The 23,070-nt window shown below is 37.9% G+C and overlaps 2 protein-coding genes and 2 long non-coding RNA genes across 7 annotated transcripts in view; 3 read left to right on the top strand and 1 right to left on the bottom strand.

The window, feature by feature from the left end:
• Nucleotides 1–23,070, top strand: part of LOC147835389 (uncharacterized) — a 170,000-nt gene that overhangs the window by 64,027 nt on the left and 82,903 nt on the right. The gene's annotated exons all lie outside the window — the stretch shown is intronic.
• The window catches only part of cwc22 (CWC22 spliceosome associated protein), a 92,020-nt gene continuing 70,943 nt past the window's right edge, over nucleotides 1,994–23,070 (bottom strand). For all 4 annotated transcript variants that reach the window (NM_001077569.2, XM_087266823.1, XM_087266821.1 and 1 more), the window contains exons 16-21: nucleotides 11,553–11,630; nucleotides 9,613–9,765; nucleotides 9,319–9,446; nucleotides 9,124–9,225; nucleotides 8,827–9,035; nucleotides 1,994–2,847 (exon numbers count right to left, since the gene is read on the bottom strand). In NM_001077569.2, the coding sequence (NP_001071037.2) occupies nucleotides 2,306–2,847; nucleotides 8,827–9,035; nucleotides 9,124–9,225; nucleotides 9,319–9,446; nucleotides 9,613–9,765; nucleotides 11,553–11,630 (1,212 nt within the window). In that variant the 3' untranslated portion in view covers nucleotides 1,994–2,305. The remainder of the gene's footprint in view (nucleotides 2,848–8,826; nucleotides 9,036–9,123; nucleotides 9,226–9,318; nucleotides 9,447–9,612; nucleotides 9,766–11,552; nucleotides 11,631–23,070) is intronic.
• Nucleotides 2,195–14,985, top strand: LOC141376195 (uncharacterized). Its single transcript, XR_015499884.1, has 3 exons — nucleotides 2,195–2,916; nucleotides 6,805–6,886; nucleotides 14,128–14,985. It is a non-coding gene; the product is annotated as an uncharacterized LOC141376195 (long non-coding RNA).
• Nucleotides 18,040–21,705, top strand: LOC141376188 (uncharacterized). Its single transcript, XM_087268397.1, has 3 exons — nucleotides 18,040–18,074; nucleotides 18,206–18,310; nucleotides 18,666–21,705. The coding sequence occupies exon 3, from the start codon at nucleotides 19,768–19,770 to the stop codon at nucleotides 21,703–21,705; it is 1,938 nt and encodes a 645-aa protein (XP_087124523.1). The 5' UTR covers nucleotides 18,040–18,074; nucleotides 18,206–18,310; nucleotides 18,666–19,767.

The following is a 23,070-nucleotide window of genomic DNA, read 5'->3' on the forward strand; positions in this document are numbered from 1 at the left end:
ATTTCAATAATAAAAAAAAAATACTGTTTCAAATTTATCAAAAATAAAAACCTGAAAAATCCCATGTACAGAAGTATTCACAGCCTTTGCCGTGAAGCTCTAAATTGAGCTCAGGTACATTCTGTTTCCACTGATCATTCTTGAGATTTTTCAGCAGCTTCATTTGAGTTCACCTGTGGTAAATTCAGCTGATTGGACATGATTTGAAAAGGTGAATATATATAGACATATATAATACATACACCTGTCTGTATAAGGTCCCAGGGTTGACAGTACATGTCAAAGCACAAACCAAGCATAAAGACAAAGGAATTGTCTGTAGACCTCCGAGACAGGATTGTCTCGAGGCACAAGGCTAGAGAAGGTTACAGAAAATTTTCTGCTGCTCTGAAAGTTCCATTGAGCACAGTGGCCTCCATCATCCCTAAGTGGAAGAGTTTTGGAATCACCAAGACTCTTCCTAGAGCTGCACGCCCATCTATGCTGAGTGATCGGGGGAGAAGGGCTTCAGTCAGGGAGGTGATCAATAACCCGATGATCACTCTGTCTGAACTTCAGCGTTCTTCTGTGGAGAGAGGAGAACCTTACAGAAGGACAACCATCTGTGCAGCAATCCACCAAACAGGCCTGTATGTCAGAGTGGCCAGACGGAAGCCGCTTCCCACCTGGAATTTGCCAAAAGGCATCTAAAGGACTCCCAGACCATTAAAAAACTAAATTCTCTGGTATGATGAGACTAAAATTTGACTGTTTGGAGTGAATGCCTGGCGTTACATTTCGAAAAAACTAGGCACCGCTCATCACCAGGCTAATACCATCCCTACAGTGAAGCATAGTGGTGGCAGCATTATGCTGTGAAGATGTTGTTCTGCAGCAGGAACTGGAAGACTAGTCAGGATAGAGGGAAAGATAAATGCTGCAATGTACAGAGCCATCCTGAATGAAAACCTGCTTCAGAGTGCTCTTGACTTCAGACTGGGGCAACGGTTCATCTTCCAGCAGGTCAGTGACCCAAAGCACACAGCCAAAATATCAATGGAGTGGGGAAACCTGTTATTAGGGTATAATCAAATCTCTGACTAAATTAAGCAAGATCTGCTTCATGACGGCTTATCTAAAGAGGCTGCGTCAACCCAATTTTTAACTTCCCAGAAACAAATGACCAAATTGGTTCAGTGTTATCACAGTTAAGTTTAAGGTTTGTGGGTATAAGTAATAAATTGAAGCTAAATTCAAAATAAATTGGTAACACAGTGTTATTCTTAAAACTGATCATTTTTAATGCAATGTTTATTATTGCCTCAATCTTGAAAACAAAATGTAATGACTTTTAAGGCTTTTAAATGCCTCCAGGACACCCTGACAAGGGACTGGACTGGAGTAATGATGCTGACAATTCAGCTTGGCATCACAGGAAAAAACAACATTTTAAATTAAAATAGTTTGTAAAGTATTTTAAAGTATACAGTACGAGCATTTTATTACAGTCATACTGTATTTCTGATTAAATAAATGAATCCTTAGATGAAAAATAAAACATCAGAAAATATCCATCACTAAATAAATCGATTTTAATACCTTTTCAAACTTAAATCGATGTTCATTGTGATGCAGACGAGGATGATTCGGTATCGGATTATGGATCTTCTCCCTTATCCATAATTATAACCCAATATCCATTTTCTGGATATTAGATTATGATGTACTGATGGTTTTCGGATTATACTATGGCAAGGTACTTGAGCAGGTAAAAGGAATGTTCTGTGAATTGTTCTGACTGCTTCTTGTATACATGAAGTAAAAAATAAATTTAAGAATGCAGTGCATCATCAGTGCACTATGATATCAAATTAAACCAAATCGATGACATGATAATCGTAATCAAACTGAAGTTCGGCAGCAGCATAATTTCCCACCCCTACTCATTACCTATATTTTCTGCATCAGAGTTAAATGTCATCAACCTTCAAAAAGCACAGGGAAACGTTTCCAATTTCTATCAAACGTCATCTTTAATCTTTCTGTTCTCCCAATTACTTTGAAAGCAACTGCAAAAATACAATCGGCCAAAGAGCATACATACAATACAAAACGTCCAAGTTTAACCGCTAAATTCGTCTCGGGAACACGTTTCACACCACCATCAGAGTGTGTATGCATGAGTTATTCCAAAGGTCTGCTCAAAAAAACCATTAGGAGGCTTTACTGTAGAACGACACAGAGGCTAAGCAAAAAGCACAGAGGTGAAACCCACAGTGAAGCTTAAAATCAGGACAGAATTATGAGGACTGAACAACTCCACCTTCTATCTGTGTCTCCTGTCGTCTTTCCTCCTGGACTCTTTGTATCTGTCAGAATGGCGGTTCTCTTTGTCTGCCCTCTCTAAGCCGTTTCCGTACGAGTCCCTGGAGTCCATCTCTTTGCGGCTCCTCTCTCGTGACTTTGACCTGTCCCTGCTCCGCCGCAGAGGCTCCTTCTCCCTGCTCCGCCGTCTATCTTTGTCCTTGTTCGCTCGGGAGTTTTTGCCGTCGTCCTTGTGCCTGCCTGAATCTGTCGGTCTGTCCTGGTGGTCCTGAGCGTGTCTGTGAGGTTCTTTCTGTCCTCTTATGCGCTCTGGTTCTCCTCTCGGTCGAGCAGGAGGTGACTCGTCCTGTTGTCCGCGCCGCTGAGGATCTCTGTTGTGTTTATCAGATCCACGTCGGTCCTCTTTGCTGGCGTCCTGACGGCGGTTCTCGTGTCTCTTGGTGGGTCGTTCCTCTAAGGGAGATCGCTGGTTTGCTGCCTTGCTGGATTTCTTGCTCTTGTCCTTTTTCTTACCTGAGGCCTTCTTGCGCCTGGAGTCAGAGTCTGAGAAGGGAGAAAAGAATTGTGACAAGTCTGGAAAAGATGTTCGTTCTGGAACATAATACATATACGGTATGTGTATGTGTGTATGTGTGTGTGTGTGTGTGTGTGTGTATATAGATATATATATATATAGATATATATATATATATATATATATATATATATATATATATATATATATATATATATGTATATATATATTAGTGCTGTCAAAATTTGTGCGTTAACGCATGTGATTAATTAGAAAATTTTAATGCGTTAAAAATTTTTTACACAGTTGCAGTTTTTTTTTCTCACTTCCTGTTGTGATGAAAGTGTGTTCAACATGCAAAGAAATATGGATAAGACCAAGGAAGCGCTTTTTGAAGGCAAGTTTCAGTATAATGCCTGGTTTATACTTCTGCGTCAAGTGACCGGCGTACCCACGGCGCATGCAACGCTTGTAGCTGTGCATTTATACTTCTGCGCGCTGTCTCTGTTGGTCTGCATTAACACTTCCGAAACACTAGTTGGCAGTGAGGTGTAAATAATCCTCTGTGTCGAGTTTCTTCGCTGCTGTTTTGCTTTTCCTGAACACTTCCTGGATGTACAAGTGGCTAAAACTCGCTCATTTTGAGGCAGAAACCGGTGGACGTGCAACAACTTTAACTATGAGGTAAACACAAAACAAAACTTTCCATCCGGAGCTCCTTCATAGGACTCCACACTTGTAAACAATCGCTCTATCGAGGTCGCACCATTCGCGCGGCTCTCAGTCCCGCCCAGACTCATCAGCGCTACCAAGCTCTGTGATTGGTCGGCTTGGTATCACTGACGAGTCTGCGAATGGTGCGACCTCGATAGAGCGATTATTTACAAGTGTGGGGTCCTGTGAAAGAGTTCCAGATGGAAAGTTTTGTTTTGTGTTTACCTCATAGTTAAAGCGCCGTAGGTTACGCCGGTCATGACGCAGAAGTATAAACCAGGCTTAAAACAATTAATGTCGCATCACCAGGCTCTCCAGAGTTTCATGCAATTTCAGGTGTGTCATTTTTAACTTTTGACTTCTGTTTTAATGGAATTTGAATTTGATGAAATTTCCGCATTTCGTGACTCGGTGGTCCTTTAAGGTAATTAAACTGCTGCTTACACGGTAGACTTTTAATAAGAGTATTATTTAAATCGGAGTATTAGTGTCTTATGTAAATGTACTCAAAGTCTCTGGTGACGTTGCGAGCTGTCAAAGACAGCGCATTACTCTGAATTTCAGCATGAGCCCTCCAATGTTTCATTAAGTTTAACGTGCTTCCTCATTAAACGCAATGAAAGCGTATGCTTTGAGTTGTTGTGTCAGAATCCTTGTGAAATACAGCCATACTTTAGAACGCTTAGTTTAAGCAAATTTGATGAATGCGATCATGCATGTTGAATCTGAAGGAACTCGCTCCAGCGTGTTGTGTGTGTCTGTCTGTGTGTGTGTCTGTGTCAGGCCCATTGAGGGGTGTCAGGGGTTGAGTGAGCGACGTATCTGAGTAGGAGCGTGTGCACACGAGACGTACCTAAAGAGCGGTGGGGGTGAGTTGCGCGCGACATACCTGAAGATGTAAACATTGCTAAATTGTCACTGTGACAGGGTGTAGTGTCGCTGCAGGTGCAGTATATGGATTTCAAATGGCCACAATTTTCAGTTTGTAATCATAACTATGTTTTGTTCTGTTGATATTGCATTCAAATATTTGTAGCTTGAAACAGATGGAAATATGACAGGATTGTGCTGCATTTCTACAGTGATCTCACTGTAGCTGCCATTAAGGCCCATTGTTCTCTAGTTCTCCGCATAGGTCACTTGACTGAAAACTACCAACTGATGATATCATAATGCTTTATTTAACACCTAAAATCTTTACTATTAATGAGCAATATGTGTGATTTGGTGAACCTGTATCCTAAAATATGGCCTACTGTATTTTCAATTATCCAAATGAGATCAAACCACTACCTCATTTACAGCCAGAAAAAAAAAATCTGTTAAATGGGTTTGCAAAGAACACTTTTTAAGGAAACGCTGGAGTACTGGAAGTGTGTCTTTCTCGAAAAGCAGCAATAAACATCAATTAACGTTCATTAAACGGTAGCAGAAGAGACGAGAGAGGCCTGACATCACATCTCTTCTAAAAATGTAACTTCATTAACAGCCTTGAGAACACATTATTGCACTTGAATGGCTGTGGCTCACAGACTCCTGTCAGAATCTGCCTGTTCTCAAATCTAATTATAATCAGCTTATACACAGCGCTAAAGCCGCAAAAAGTGTCTATTTGCAGGCAGATTGGGACAGCAAGTGTTTATGACAGTGTTTGTCATCATGCCGCAATTGAAATGAAACTAATCATAGGCGATTCCTGACTGGGATGAAGATATTTCTACCACTATGCCACGTTTTACATGTTGTTTCTACCATTTCATGATTTTTCCAAGATTTCTGTGAATTTGTGTGACGGGATCTAGAAAGTGGACACTCTGTCCTGACATTTAGACTGTTTATTGACCCCTCATCAGGATAAGGAAGGGAGGAGAAAACACTTCGTAACAGGCAGAATAATTAAGGAAGAAAGACAAACACAAACGGAACTCAACTGAAGTCCAGACATCAACAGCATGAATAATTAGGCACTGTGTCAATGACTACACTTTCTTTCACAAATCATAGCTTTTAAATTGGACGACTGAAAAGTCTCTGCTCTTGTTCAATACATGAGTTTTGTCTACTTAGCAAACACACTGTACTGTTCATAATTCCAGGCTTTTAATCCAATCTAAACCATAAAAATGGGACATTTAGTCGTGGATATGACAACAATTCTGAAGGGAATTGTAAGTAGGGCTGCATGATATTTAAATATAAAATCAGCAGTGCAATTAAGCCCTAATCCAAAAGCTGCTATTTTATAAGTTTCCTGCCATACGTGACAGAAATATTTAGTTTACAGAAAAAGTAAAAGATGGTTTGACATTTGTAAATGAATTATAAAATGTGCATGCTAGTATTGTAATTGCATGGTGCATAAAAAATATATACTTTTAGATTTTAGAGTGTAATAATTTTATTGCAATGTGATTAAAACATTTTTAAATACTTTTATTTGAGACAAATCACTATGTACAATATATTTTGAAAATTAACATAAGCTCTAAGTAAATGAAAACATCCCGCTGAGGTTTAAATCTGAAAATGCACCTTGTTTAAAAATATATATTGTGAAATTATAAAGAATTTGAGAGTCGTTTAAATAATTCATCGTTCATCTGGATCTTTCGCCTGTTCGTATCGAGATCGACACAAAACAATGCCGAATATGAACTGCTGGAACACAACCTTCCTTTCAGACACTAGCGGGATCATGGGATTGATCATGACATGAAGATTACTATCACTGAGAGATGGCCAGACATGCAGCTGGGGGGAATAAAGGGTTACTGTTCATTTTCTCAACAACACCACAGTATAGCCAACCGTGTGCTGTGTTTGTTCCTGTCATTTTTCTGATGACTGATACAATAACCTACCCTGGGGCCCGGGATTGCTGGCCGTTTGTTATTAAGGTAAAAATCAGCAAAGACTACTCAAGTATGGGACTTTGTCAGTAACTGTTACATAATTTGTATGGATCAGTTTTTTCTTCTACCAGATCCTGTGTTTCTCCTTTCTACACAACGTGGTGTAATTAAAATTTTGACCTTAAAATGGTGTTTAAAAAAATTTAAATTCTAGCCGAAATAAAACAAATAAGACTTTCTGCAGAAGAAATAATATTATCAGACATACTGTGAAAATTTCCTTGCTCTGTTAAACATCATTTCGGAAATATTTAAAAAAAGAAAAAAAATTCTAAGGGGGGCGTATAATTGTGACTTCAACTGTATATTCTGTTCTCTGACTACTAAACCATGCTGGGCATATCTCTCCATCTCATGCAGAAAGCAGTGGACCAATCACAACAGAACAATTTTGGGGACAAGTGAATCGCTGAAGGAATCATTTGGGAGTCGTTGGGATAAGGTAAAAATAAATGCATATTATTAGACAATGAAAGTATTTTTTGACTCTGCATGCATATTTAGACTGTTGTTAGAGACCCCCAAAACCAAAATATGATCTTTTATAACGCATTATAGGGGCTCTTTAAAACATTTATTAATAAATGTAATAAATTATTTTTTATTAAATACTTTCACATTTTACAGTATAAGTTTATTATAATATGATTTTAATTTATTATATTTATATTTAATAAAAATATTCTTTCGATATTAATTTGAAAATTAACACATCCATACAGGGATTGTAATGGAATGCTGCACTAAAAATAGCAGCTACACACACATTTTTTTAATTAAATACTCTTGAGTTTTACAGTATAATAATTCTATTGCAATATGATTTATATTGTAGTGGTATTTTATATTTTAAAGACAAACACTATATATTCGATATAACCATGTTTCCAAAAACAGAATTAGTCTTTCAGCAATAACAACAATTAAACCTACAATCTGGAATCTGACTCTACAATCTGAAGCTAGTGTGGTCAGGATTGTATAGTGAGACCAAAATTGATTTGTATAATGAATAAATATGATACAGTAGAATGCGAGACTCAAAATTCACTTCATATTAGAGCTGTAATCGGGCCATAAAAGTTAGGCCAGATAGTGCCCGAGCCTGACAGAATTCGGCCCGAGCCCGACAACTAGATTTTGATTGACACCTTTTAAAAACCTGAACCCGTTAATAGCCTGATATTATTCAAATGTGCACATGAACACAGCTCTTTTGCCTTTTTTCCACGAATGAGTCGTTTATGTGTTTTAACAAAGAAAAAAGTCCTCTGTAACATCGTAACATCTCAGCACTCTAAACAGACCTAAGTGCACACTAAGCCTTTAAATTGGCCAACACACCAATAAAAATTAGTCTTTCCTAACATTTTAAATTAAAATAAATTATAAATGATGACGGGTATTTGGCAATAACGAAATTAAGATAAAGGCTCTGTGATTTGTTTCGCCACTTCTCTTTACAATCTGGCATTAAGGCGATGGTGAAGCTGAATAATAAAAAAATAATGCCAACACAGCCTATATACTCTGACTACATTATGATTTTTTTAAAGGTTTAATTAATATTTAGGTATAATTTAAAAATCTTTTACTCACCAAGATTAGGCTACATATTTTTGTGGAGGAATATTATTGAATGGCTTTAGCACAGTCCTGATGCATACTGTTCTGGCTAATTTAGCATGTTTTGGGTAGGATTGTTTGATCTTTCACCAGCCATGAACATCCTTTTTTATTTTCCATGACAGCGGTTTCAATGTAGCGAGTGACCGCGTCATCTTCCCTGTCAGCTTGCTGTACATTGTTGTTAGCACTCTACCGTAATACGCAGTGTATGAGCGACCGCCAAAATATGTTGGCGGCTAGAATGATCGTTCTTTCTGAACTGACGGCTGGGCCTGACCGCAGTTAAAATTCCCTCTTTTTGACTTCTCCGTCATTTGTTTCACCTTTGCAGGGATGGATTTTAATGTTGTAACAAATGATTTGATTACTTTCTCGCGCTAATCCAAATGCATCACATGACTGTTCATTTACTGCACAAGCCCAGCCCAGTCTAAAATGATAGAAATTAAGCCCGAACCCACCCAAACCCGTCGGGTCCTGTTGGGTTCAAGGAAGAGATCTTCAGCTCCACTTCACATCATCAGTTGAGTGTTTAAAATAACTAGTTTTTTGTGAGCAGATGTGGTTTCATATCACAGACTGAAGAAGAAATCACACTCTTTATACAGTGATAAAGACTACATAAATTAGCATTGAATTAACAAATATAGTTTCTACTTAAACCAAATAAATCTGTCATGATTCTGACTCCACATAAAGATTCACTTTCCTTAATGATTCCAAAAACACTAATTAAACCTAAAAAGATCAGACCTGAAGAGCTGCCACTGCTGGAAGAAGAGTCTGAGTCACTGGACGAATCAGAGTCGCTTTCACTGCTGTCACTTTCAGATGAGGAACCTGAAGATGAAGAGGAGTCTGAAGAGGATGAGGAGGATGAGGAAGAATCTGACGACTCAACTTCCTGATTCTGGGTCATGATCATCTTAGGAGCGTTTTTCAGATGTTCCCTCAGCTCATCCCTGAAGAAAATAAAAATAAAAACTCAGATGAGATTTTGTTCATAATAAACAAAGCAGACCCAAATAGAGAGTAATCACAGACACTTACGTTAGTCCTCCAAGGCCGATAGATGTGAAGAAATTAATGGCGAATCTTGTGTTCCTCGGGTTATCGCGTGGAAACAGGCCTTCAAAAAATGGCTGGAGAGTCCTGAGGATTAAACAAATGAAATGTCTTTGTTATAAACTTTATTACTGATTACTGTTGTTCAATCAAAGCGTACTAAATTAAGAAAATACTTACGTGTCCTTCAATCTCTCATTTAGTTTTGGCAAACCCATGTAAGCACAAAGTTCCTGGAACAAAATCTTCACAAAGATTCGACTGGAGGATGTTGTTGTGTCTTCGCTCATTCTAACGCATTCAAGGACCTGGAAGAAATTTTCCTTTTATTCCCCACTTTAGGAAATCAATACTGCAGTCCGTATTGATGTGTTGTATAATCTTAATTGCACCTTGCAGGTTGAATTCATTTATAGGTCACGTCTAAATGTGAAAGCAATGAGTGTAAAGAAGCCAGCAATAAAAGTAACTTACACTCCATGGAACTGAGTCTGTGTAGAGGAGATGAGCAAAGATTCGAGCAACGTTACGCAGTTTGTTGGTTTCCAGCCGGTGGATTGTTTCATACTGCTCCTGGAAAATTGCCTCAAAGCTCTCCATGTACTCTTTCTTCAGCAGGCAAAACCTCTGCATAAAAAATGAAAATATCAGACAGGGAAAAAAACAACTGTTGCAATTGTGCACAAATATTGCAGATGAGGAGTATATCTGTTTAAATATTCGTGACTGTAAAAGGAGCAAAATATAGTCTAATTGGAATTCTTTTTTTTTTTAATAATTAAATCAATAAATATTAAATAATTATTTTATAAATCTAATAACAACAACAATTGCACTAACCTTAGCAAGCTAACTAACATGTTAATTTTAAAGGGGACTCTATTATGACCTGCTTATGATTGTCTCACATAGTTCAGGGGATACAAACGTCAGTTATCTCTAATTTATGAAAGGTTATTTGCAGCTACTGCCCCCACTGAAAAGTTGATCAGAGAAGAATGGGAACGAGAGAGGGAATTCAAATTTCGGAAAAAATTTGGCAGAATAGCTTAGTGGATATAGATAAACAATCAATCAACACTAGATTATGCTTCATCCAGTTCAAGGTCATACATAGACTACACTACTCCAAACATAAATTACTTATGATTTTCCACAATATGTCTCCTACTTGTAATAAGTGCCAATCAGAAGAAGCCAATTTAGCTGATAGTTTTGTATTCTGTCATAAAATACAGGGATTCTGGAATGAGGTTTTTAAAGTGCTTTCAGATGTCCTTGATCTACACCTAGATTCTGACCCAGTGGATATTATATTAGGACATTCTGATAATACAAACTCATTGAGCAGTGCACAACAGAAATTTCTTACATATTGTTTGATAACAGACAAAAAGCTGCTATTATTGTCTTGGAAAATGTTAATCCTCCAACTGCTACACGTTGGCTTGAAGAATTAATATCTACTCTGCACTTGTAATGAACCAGATTTCTTTTAAAAGGTGACAATTTATTAAAATCTGGGACCCTACTATCACTTCATGGGGAATTCTTTCCCCCAAAGCAATTTGTTAAAAAACAAACAAACAAACAAAAAAAACAGTTGTTTTGATTATCACTGTATTGTATACTTACAGGCTGGGGTGTTTGTTTTTGTTATTTATTTTTTCTTATTTTTTTGTAAGTTTATGCATATTAGAAAAGGAATCCTGGAATTTGTGATTGTTGTACGTCTATCCAATGACAAATAAAAATTATTTGACAAAAAAAGGGGACTTATTATAACCCTTTTTACAAGATGTAAAATAAGTCTCTGACATCCCTAGAGTGTGTATGTTAAGTTTCAGCTCAAAATACATCACAAATAATGTTTTGTAACTCTTTGAAACTGCCCCTATTTTGTTTTAATACTATTGTGCCATGGTGACTGTCGCTTTAAATTCAAATAAGACTGCTCTTTTCAAAAAAGGCAGAGCTACAAATGCCTATGTGTCAGCATAGTGGCAAATTAAAAAAACAAGACTACTGTCCTATGCTAACGAGGAAGGGATCATCACTATTGAGCGGGTCTTTCCCCCTCTGATGACACATACAATATGACTACAAAGTGTGATTATAAACAATACAATAAATACATTTTTATCTATAGGAGTTGTTTATATTCACAGACTATAGCCACAAAAGCCTATTTTAAAGTGATTTTTGCATAACATATCCCATTTAAATTTAAATACAAACTAATTATCAAAATAATAATAGTTTAGACAAAACAGTTACTATTTTAACAAAAAAGCACAATAAAATCTGTAAAAATGTTAATCTAGTCAATAAATAACTACAATAAAAGCATCTTGTTTTGGTCATTTTATGAAATTTAATACACAGCATAACATTTACAGAAAGATAAGGCTCACCCCAGCTAGAAGACCAAAGAACTTCTCATATGTTCTTTGCTGAGCACAACAGTCCAGGATCATGTTGCACAGCTCTTTCTGTGGAAATAAACAGACACATATGAGAAAAAAACCTTTAAAGTGCAAGTGTAAAACTGCTCATTCATTCCCGGCACCTTTCCACTAATACCTATTGATTTCATAACCTTGTATCTTCACCAAGGAGTCGAGGGTTCAGAGAGAAAGAGAGAGAGCACAACAGACAGGCGCATGATCAATTGAGCAAATTCAATCTGAACGCATTAGACGTGAGGATCTAAAAACAGTTGTGGTGAAATCTCAAGGCTCTTTACTTAAGCGCTCTGGATATTAAAAAAGGTGGACCTGAATCTAGAACGAACTGAGCATATAGATAAATCTCTGTGTAGTTTAGTGAAAAAGAAAAACCTATATAATAAAAGGATCATTCAAAGCTATCTCAGGGCTTTAAAAGAATTAGAATTAGGGAAGAGTATTATTCAAATATTTGATGCGATATTGATACTTTTACTTTGAAACCAATTTCTGAATAATACAATTTTTGGGTGCCAATTTTATAAAACTAAAAAATTAAATTTTGAAACAATTGTGAATTTTTATTAGTTTGAGTTGAGTCATGCTCTCTCTCCCTCTCTCACTGTACAAAAAGGCAAAAAAAAAAAAAAAAAGACATGTATTTAACAAAATAACCAACAAAATTCATGAAAAGTGAATGCAACAAATGACATATGATCCAACAATTATAACATTATGTTCAGGCTAACAGCTGCCAACATGAAAGCAAGCACAGGACAAAAAAAACAGAGAAATAAAACTGAGCATCCACACATTTTGAGATGCCTTCTCACTTGTAGCCAGGGACATTTTACCATTTGTGTCAGCAATATTTGCATTCTCTTTGCTATCATATAAAGAATGACTGTGCTATTTTAGATAGAGTTAGGTATGGGCCAGTATAAGATTCTAATGGTATGATAATCATGGATAAGAATAGCACGGTTTCAAGGTATTGTTATTACTGTTGTAAAATATGTTCTTTTTAAATATCTGGGTAAAAAAAACTAGACCTTTTTCCTTTTTGAACACAATATATTTTAAAATTTACACATTTATAATATTTTGGAGCAGTAAACAGGTCAGGCAAAATACAAGTCACAAGTCAGAGGAGAACATGCAGACTAGTGATGGGTCGTTTTTGAACTCGTGAATGATTTGTTCATTCGCGCATGAACATTCTAGGTGGGGTAGAAGACTAGTTCCTTTTTCCAAGTCTTTTATCGAGTTTAAGTCATTTGTTTATCACATGAAAGAAAGAAGCCAATCATATGTAGTAAGAGCTGGAAAAAGATTTTATTCGTTCATCTCTCGAGTCCTCTGGATTAAGTCTTTCGTTCATCACGTGAAAGACATAAGCTAATCATGAGCAGTCAGAGCCAGAAAATGGATTCTATCAATTCATTTTAAGTCCTCAGTTGAGTCATCAGTTAACATGCCATCACATGATGAGCGAAAAACTTAAAAGGTAAACTAATCATGGACCCTTTTGTCTCAGACTGTCACATGAACAAACTAATCAAACTTTAAAGTCTGAAGAGGTGAGCTGAGCTAATCATAGACAAAAGATCAGGGTAAAGAATTAATGATTGTTTTTTTAGCATTCTAGTTATGACTTGTTTGTTGTGTGATCAACATTTGGGCTAGATGTGTAGATGTGTTTAGAAGCTTATAGCAAATTCAAATAAATGAAAGGTCAAATGTAGAAAGGCAATGGTAATGCAGTTGTTTTGAACGAGTTGAAAAAGTGCAGATCTTAAAAAAAAAAATATATATATATATATATATATATATTATGAACAGTTAACCGTTAACACAAAATAATATTGGCTATGAGCGCCTTCTGCCTTCAAAACATGCTTTCCAAGACACACTTATGAATGTTTTTATTAAGGCAGCTTTTCCAACTATATCTAGGGCAGAAATGCCAAAAAAGTCTGCTCTGACTAGAGTCAGAAAGAAAACTTATGTTGGAGAGATTCAGTCAAGGTGATGTCAGGTAATTCTCTTCAGGCCAAAGGGCTAAAATCCCTTAGCAAACGCTTCCTCATGCCTGGCCTTGCTGTGATCCCACCTACAGATGCCCATTACAGCCCTCACAGAAAACAGGAGGGATTACACGCTCTGAACAGCCATGTGGCTTTTCCCACTTCACACCTGCGGCTCATCTGAGCTCCAGAGATTTGCACAACCTTCACTGTAGCAGTAACATCTCATCCTGACAACCACTAGAACACTCCATAAGCCCATTGATTTCATGATCTACCTCATATTATTCACCAAGGAGCTCAGGATTATGAATATCACTGTTTAAATTAAACCCTGTGAGCCTGCAATCGGCATCAAATTAAAATTGAAGCTGAAATCTTGAGGAGGCCTATATCACCTGCAAAGAAAGTAGAGCTGGATATCAAAAACAGTGCCCAGGATGATCAAGTATTGAGCACTTGAGGTGCGGCTGAGTGTTAAAGCCCTGATGAGATCATTTCTGACTCTTTAACAGGTGCCTGCAGGCAGGGAGCCACATGTTCCAAGTGTGACAGTAAGGTGTTCTGATCACTGGACCGTTTCAGATGGGGCAGGAGCAGAAAGGAGGGTCAGACCTTCAGCACCAGTCTCTCTTTCCCTCTCACTTTATATATAAATCCCCTACAAGCTGTGCTCAAAGACTTATCAAAAATCTTTTAAACAAAGTAGTTAAGTTCTCTTACTACTGTATTTTCTGCACTATAAAGTGCACCTAAGACTCTTAAATTTTCTCAAAAATTGGCTGTGCGCCAAATAATCCAGTGCGGCTTATTTGTGCACTGAGTTCCAAAATTTGTACAAATGTTGTTGTGTAACGTTAGTAAGTGCTCCGCTTGGTTGATTGTCAGACTACTTTCTGCCAACACATGGATGTAATACATACATTGGTAGCAATAAACAAATCAAAACAACAACTGCTACTGTAAATACCAAGTCAAGCAAATGAATTTGGAGCTTGCCATCATTTCGGGAGGATTAGCAAAAGAACTCCAACAACTAGACATTGGCATGGGAGCAATGGATAAAGATGAGAGACAGCGCCATGTGAGATATGCCATCATATGTGAATGAATTGTGGATGCCTGATCTATGGTATCTGCTTTAACTGTTGTTCGAGCTTTCACGAAAGCCAGCATCATTGCTGAACAGCCTCCTGGCAATGAGGCTGACTTGGACATTAAGAGGGAATCCGGCATTTTTGATGGTAAAATTTTTCAGCTGTTCAATTCAGACACATAAGATGGGAACTTTGATGGATTTGTGGGAAAAGATTGATTAAAAAATAATGTGAGTGTATTGTTAAATAGTAGAATAAAGTTCAACTTAATTAACTAAACTCGCTTCCATTACCATTTATTATAGACTGTATGTTTTAGCATATGCCTTATAATACTGTGTGCCTTATGTATGGGTTAAGTAGAGAAATAGACCCTATAATTGAGACTGTGTCTAGTAATTCGGTGTGCCTTATGGTGCGGAAAATACAGAACTTATTTAAAATGATTTGAGAAAACACAATTGGTAGGGGTTTTTTTGCGACAACTTAAGGCTGATTTATACTTCTGCGTCAAACGTCGGCGTATGCTACGGCGCTGACGCATAGTCCTTCGCCGTGGCCATCGCCGTCACTGACGTGCACCTCTCAAAAAATATAACTACACGTTGCAACGACGCGTAGCGTAAGCTCTGTGATTGGTCGGCTTGGTAGCGCTGACGAGTCTGGGCGGGACCGAGAGCCGCGCGAATGGCGCGAGCGATTGTTTACAAGTGTGGAGTCCCGTGAAGGAGCTACGGATGGAAAGTTTTGTTTTGTGTTTACCTCATAGTTAAAGTTGTTGCACGTCCGCCGGTTCCTGCCTCAAAATGAGCGAGTTTGAGCCACTTGTACATCCCGGAAGTGTTCAGGAAAAGCAAAAAAGCAGAGAAGAAACTCGACACAGAGGAACATTAACACCTCACTGCCCACTAGCGTTTCGGAAGTGTTAATGCAGACCAACAGAGACAGCGCGCAGAAGTATAAATGCACTGCCACGCGCGTTGCCTGCGCCATGGGTTACGCCGGTCACTTGACGCAGAAGTATAAATCAGGCTTTAAGGCTGGTTTACACTTCTGCATCGAGTGTGATCAGCGTGACCCACAGCGGCTGACTTACGCATAGTCGTGCATTTATACTTCTGCATGCTCTTTATGTTGCTCTGCAATAACACTTCTAAAATGCCAGCTGTACATTTCCATGTTTCTCTGTGTCCAGTTTCTTCGCTGGTATTTAGTTTTTTCCAGAATGCTACAAGTAGCTAAAAGTCACTCATTCAGAGGCAGGAACAACTTTAATCATAAGGTATACACAAAACCAAAGTCTCCATCTGGAGCTCCTTCATGAGACTTGACACTTGTAAACACTTGCTCTATCGGGCATGCAGCTCTCAGCACTGTCCACACTCTTCACCGGTACCAAGCCGACCAATCACAGAGCTTGCGCTACGCGTCATTGTGATGTGTAGTTACATTTTTTGAGAGGTGCACGTCAGCCTTGGTGTCAGCCACAGCGAGGGCAATACGCCCATGCGAAAGCTGCGCCGGAGCGTATGCGAGCACTTGATGCAGAAGTATAAATCAGTTAAATGTTCAATCCACTTAAATTTGTAAAAATGATTACGTTAACTTAATCACTTTATGTGTTGGGACAGTGTGGAACCCAGCATTTTTTTACACAGTAGTTTGATTAATGTAATGGTCAAAAATGTTGAGGGGAAAACGGTACTGACTGAAATAGATTGAACAGTAATGTAGATTTTAAAATAAAACAATGAGTAAACAATGACATTTTTATTATTAAATCACTAAGCCTTGGCATCTCTAAAACTTTAAACTCAACTGTCAGAAAAGTTTACACTTCCAGTAGAAATTTGACTACAGTTCTCTGACTCTCTGAGCTAACACCTGTTCCGAGGAAATCCCTAAAAATCAAACTGCCCTAATGAGACAGACAGCATTACTGTGCAGCAGACAAAGCAGTAGTACAAATCCAGGCTTAGACTTTGCAGTATTACACTCTGATTTACTCATTAAAATCATCCTGTTGTTTCAATCCATTGAGAGGCAAGTAGAGAAACCATGAAGCCTGAAAGACTCTCAAGGGAGATCTCAGGTAAATCTTCCAACTTGAAGAGCCCGAATCCCATAGTGACCCTTTGTGGCACTCCAACCGTCTCACCTCACTTTAACTGCTTCAATATATTACAACTACGGAATTATAGATGATCTATGATTGACGCAGAGTTGATAGAAGCTTTCCCCTAAGGACAGTCTAGTAATTTCTGTCGAGATATGAGAGGAAGAGCACGCAGGAGACTGTCCGTGAAGTGAAATCTGCAATCGTGCACAGCAAGACTGCTGCCACAGATGACCGGCCATCTGCTCTGCAAAGACTGATGGAAAAGAAATGATGGAATGCCATTAGCTTTTATTAAAGCAACAGAAGATGAAGAACAAAAACGAAACAAATGAAGGGCTTGAACCATTTGAACAAACTTCAAAACTACGCCAGCCTATTTCATTTCCTCTGAAGAGAAATTGGCAGGGCTGTCAAATCGAACAAACAGCGCGAGGACTGAAACCCAGACTCACACCCAGACAATCAATAACCACTTACCTCCAGTATATCCACAACACAATAAAACTTTTATATTGAGAGCAGAAAAAAAGAAACCTCTAGTTCTACTGCTAAAACCCAGTATTCAAAATATGAGAAGCTAAAACCTCAACTGAGACTCGTCTGAATCACTAGTACACATGAACTCAGTCAGATGCTAAACCGCATTCCCTAAGTGCACCCGGGCTCAGCATGATGACCTCTTTCTTTCTGATTGGATGAGTACTGCGCATCCACCTCTGTGGGTTGACTAGAGAAAGTCAAGATGAAGATCTGCTGTCAAAAACAGGCTGGAGGATTCAATCAATACACCCAATGAGTGAAAGTTCAGGTAAGGAGCAATGCACTGGAGAAACATATTTCCAATCACCCCACTTCCGAGAATGGAAGTGTTGCACACCATCTAATTTAGAAGTTAAAAGCACAGGCACACTAGCGACATGCCAATTCAACAAAAATATATATATAATATATATGTAACCCAGGTTACTAGTGGGTAGTATACAGCAATAGAGCAAATAGAAATATGAGGAAAAAACATTGGCAGAATACTCGATTAAATAATATACATTAAAATTATTTACTTATATAAATAATTTATAATAGAGTATTATACAGCATTCAAGGGAATAGTGCTTTAGAATGACATCATCGTGCCTTACACTATAGCAGCAGATCAGCTTTCCAAACAATAACAAATCTCGCTTGTCTGTTAGCTTGTGTTTACCGTTGCTATGGTGATTCAGTGTTCGCAAGGGAAAGCAGAGATGTAAGTTGTTATATTAATAACAGCAGAAAACTATTAGATTTACATCTTTTAATGTTTTAATGCGTATTAACTGTGAAAATTGACCATTAATAAGATGCTGACATGATTTCAATCATATATTTTTAATGAAGGATTGAGAGAAAAAGACAAGATTTGTCTCTGAGAGTGAAATCTGCACATGAGTGCCACCTGGAGTTTTCCTGTTTGTTTCGTTTTGATTTTGAATGATTTCCTTGGTGAGTTCGTGTTTTTATTATTTATTATTGTTTTCATTATAACATGATTTAAACTAGTGTCAAAAAATGTGTTTCATTAATTAACCATTTGTTTGGTCTAGTAAAAACAAATTATTATACAGAGTATTATACAAGTGATTGTGTAAAGTTTAAGTGAGAAAAGTTTAAGTAAAATGCTGTCATTTGTAAAAAGAAAATGTCAAATAGGAGAGAGAAATAGGAAAAACACAGAAATTCAGCAAAGAGAAGCATATACATGGTTATTTACTGTTGCTGTTTATTTAGAAATGTGTTAAGCTGAGTTAATGCATTCACTGTAAAATGCTAATGGTTTCTTTGGCCTTGTGTTTTCAAGGCCAGGTTTTTTTTTTTTGTTTGGTTTTGTTCGTTTGTGCATCTTCTTCTGGTTTTTCATCGGTGAGATGTTCTATTGACGTCAGTTGCTGGATGTGATCTGCTCTGGATTCGAATTAATTGAAGTTTAAACTCTCTTCTGGAATTGGATTGTCTCAACTTCCATCGGCGTGTCTAATTGTGGAGTTGGACTGGCGAGCCTCCCATTAAGTGGATTCTTTGGATACACCTGTTGAAAAGATACAAAGTAAAACCTATTCAGCGTCATGGTAGGAGTGTAAATTTACAACACACTCACAAGTGCAACATCCTGGATCTCTGGAACTGAATTTGCAACCTAGTTGTTTTGCAAAAGAATCTTTTTGAAAGTTTATCACCTTTACTGGACTTTTGGAACATTTGAAATGTTTTAAGTGAATGTTTTATTTTCATTTTTATTTTATTTGTACATTGTTCCTTTAGAGTGTTCATTCGTTGCAATTTTTGAATCTTTATAGAGAGAGGTTAACTGGTTTAAGAAGGGAAATCTTGATTATATGTTAAATAATAATACAATTTTAATATTGTATTATTAACTTTCACTTACAAACCTTTAATATAGTATTGTTATTAGTATATTAGTATTATATTATTGTTATAATAGTAACCAAAATATAATATTAGCCTTAACAATAGAAAAACAGAAAAAACAACAATATTAACTTACCTTATTAGTGATATAGCCTGTGAAGAAAGAGAAGTGTTATTAGATAGTGTAAATAAGATTGAGGTCATTAGATAAGTGTGAAAAAATCTAGAATTTGTTTTATTTATTTTTATTTATTTTTATATATATTTCAGTGAACATTTTACAATACAATCTTTTATTATTCTTACCTCTGTGTCCGAGTCCTTCACTGTTGTTGTATCTTCTCTCTCTTTGGAGGAATTTAGACTTCTGAGCATCTGGTCCATTGATTAAAAGCTTATAATACATTTGTGTATCGAGGGTTACATACCAAAAAGTGGCGAGAGCCAGCCAGGAGAGAGATTGCAACAACAGTGTATAATTACAGTATTCGAGTTCACTATAAATATTACAAATCGGAGAGAACTTTAACGTCATGGATATCATAGAAAAAGAGAATGTAAATATCTCAAAAGCAGTAATTGTGGGTGGAATGACACTGACTGAGGCAGACTCAGATTTAGAGTCATGGCTTTTAAGATATGGTAGTATTAACCGACATCTTCTAATTGATGACCCTGACTGTGAGTTTCATCGACATGCTATCATAGAGTTTACACATAACTCCGCGATGAAAACATTGATGCCTCTTTTGCCTTTAACTGTAGTTAGTATGTCAAACCCAAGTACCACTTTCATGGTACGTGCTTTAAGCTGCGTTTACCCCCATATTGCTAGTGATAGTGCTACTAATGGATATCTGGAGGAATTGCAAAACATTGCTAGTTTTAGTGGGAAATCCATTGAGGAAGTACTCCAAACAGAGTTACTGAAGATTAAATTTGGTCCTTCTCATGCTGAGTCACTACCTGTTTTGGATAAAAAGCTTGAATTTCCAAATGCAGCACGTTCTCAAATACTTGATCGTAGCACAGTTAGTTCACCAAATAGACTGCTGTCCCCAGTCATATCACAAAGTATGATTACTGAACAAACAGCTTTTCCTTCATCTAGAATTTCACCATTTCATGAAGTTGAGTCAACAAATTCAAAAAACCTGTCCAAGGAAAGCCTTAACCATAGAAGTACTAAACCCACAGTAACAGTGTCATCCCATCCAGCACTTACCATGGATATAATTGATCCTCCTAGCGTGCAAAAGGTAGTAGTTGAGCACATTGTCCGCACAAATGAAACAGCTCCAATGCACCATACCTCTTTTCGCCTCCGATCTTTCTCTGGAAAAATTCCTAGACCTGTTAATGAGCCAGATTTTGACACTTGGCGTGCCAGTGTTGATCTCCTACTGACAGATCCTTCTATATCTGACTTAAATCGAGCTAGAAAAATCATAGACAGTCTGCTTCCCCCTGCTGCAGATATTGTTAAACATGTCTCCCCTAACAGTTTACCTGCAGTATATCTGGAATTGCTGGAGTCTGTATATGGCTCTGTAGAAGACGGAGATGAGTTATTAGCCAGATTTATGAATAGCTTCCAAAACAATGGTGAGAAGCCTTCAACTTACCTGCACAGATTACAAGTACTCTTAAGCACAGCTATTCGACGAGGTGGGATATTTGAAGAAGAGAGAAACCGATATCTTCTAAAGCAGTTTTGTCGCGGCTGTTGGGACAGTTCCCTCATTGCTAACCTTCAATTAGAAAGGAGAAAAGCCACTCCTCCTTCATTTGCAGAATTAGTAGTTCTCATCCGTACAGAAGAAGATAAAAATGCCTCTAAAGAAGAAAGAATGAGAAAACATTTAGGGCTAAATAAACACTATCCTGCCCCCTCGAAATTCAGACTGTCAGCTCAACAGATATCTGCCCACCAATGTGAAACGCAGGATGATCAAACTGACACATCTCTCGCAAAGCAAGTGTGTGAACTCCAAACTCAAGTTGTTGCACTGCAAAACCATTCAAGCCAGAAAGAAAAGAAAAAAAATGCAAAACCAGATGAAGTGAGTGAGCTGAGAAATGTTGTCACTGAGTTACAGGCACAGATTACAGCCATGCAAACTACAGCCACTCCAAAAATTAAAAGTGATGTAGAAGCAACTGAAATTGCTGACTTAAAGAGACAGATTGCTGATTTAAAGGTTCAACTGACTGCCCCTGATATGTATAGAAACCGCACCAGAAACTTGCTGCCTGAACCTAGAGCAACAGATTGTTACAGAGCTAGTAAACTACCTGAAAGTAGACCTCGTCCGGGGTATTGTTTTAGATGTGCGGAAGATGGTCATCTTGCCAGCAGCTGTAGTAATGCTCCTGACCCTACTAAAGTTGCTGAGAAAAAACGCAAGTTAAGGGAGCGACAAGCCCAGTGGGATACCCAACAAGTAGCAATCATGAATCCTTTAAACTGAGGACGGTCTCTGTAGAGGGGCATACAGAGACTAAGAGAAATAATAATTGCCCTGAGAAACGTAAACAATTGTTCAACCAAAATGCGTGTGACGCACCCCCTTTGAGAAATTTACCAAGAGGATTAGTGGGAGTGAAGTGTACTGCCCAAATAACTGTTGGTAATAAAAGAGTTTCCTGCCTTCTGGACACAGGGTCCCAAGTAACTACTGTTCCCTGGTCATTTTATCAAGAGAATTTATCAAATTGTCCACTTAAATCATTGGACAACTTGCTGGAAGTGGAAGGGGCAAATGGTCAAACAGTGCCTTATCTTGGATATGTGGAATTGACTCTTAAGTTTCCCAGAGAGTTCCTTGGAACAGAGACAGAAGTGCCCACTTTAGCCCTGGTAGTCCCAGATTTGATGAACACTCCCCAAGTTCTAATTGGCACAAATTCATTAGATGCTCTTTACAGCAACTATGTCCAACAATCTGCTTCCTTTCCTCAATCTAACTTCCATGGTTACCGTGCAGTGCAAAAAGTGTTAGAAGCAAGATACAAACAAGCAAGTGCTGATGTAGTGGGCTGTATCAAATTCAAGGGACATGTTCCAGAGGTAGTACCTGCAGGATGTACAGTGGTTCTTGATGGACATGTTCTAGTTAATTGTCCTCATGTAGGGAAATGTGTAGCTCTAGAGTCACCAACTTCACCCGCTTTACCTGGTGGTTTGCTAGTTGCCAGCTGTTTGCATTCCTTACCCAGCAAAAGGCATCAACAGTTACCAGTTGTGTTACGGAATGAAACTCAGACCGACATTACCATCTATCCCAGAACTATAATTGCTGAATTGCGGGCAGTCCAAGAAGTAATAAAGAGTGGGCCAGTAAATTCCAGCACTGTCAATAAAGAACTTTCTGCTTGTTCCAATCTCAAATTTGACTTTGAAAATTCCCCATTGACACCTGAATGGAAGAAACGAATAACGGATCAATTAAATTCCATGCCTGAAGTCTTCGCCTTGCATGACTTAGATTATGGACATACAAACAAAGTCACTCACCGAATAAAGCTTAATGATGAGACTCCTTTCAAACACAGACCTCGACCCATACATCCTCAGGACATTGATGCAGTACGAAAACATTTGCAAGACTTGTTAGCAGCTGGAATTATCCGAGAGTCAGAATCCCCCTTTGCCTCCCCCATAGTAGTTGTAAGAAAGAAAGACAATTCTGTACGTCTTTGCATTGACTTCAGAAAGCTAAACTCACAAACCATTAAAGATGCCTATGCCCTGCCAAATCTGGAAGAGGTCTTTTCAGCACTAACTGGTTCAAAATGGTTCTCTGTCCTTGACTTAAAATCAGGATATTATCAGA

This window comes from Danio rerio, chromosome 9, assembly GCF_052040795.2.
Source record: "Danio rerio strain M-AB ecotype USA chromosome 9, GRCz13ab, whole genome shotgun sequence".
NCBI lineage: Eukaryota > Metazoa > Chordata > Actinopteri > Cypriniformes > Danionidae > Danio > Danio rerio.

Excerpts from the sequence above, each read along its gene's own strand:
- LOC141376188 (XM_087268397.1), top strand. The coding sequence starts at position 19,768 with ATGGATATCATAGAAAAAGAGAATGTAAATATCTCAAAAGCAGTAATT.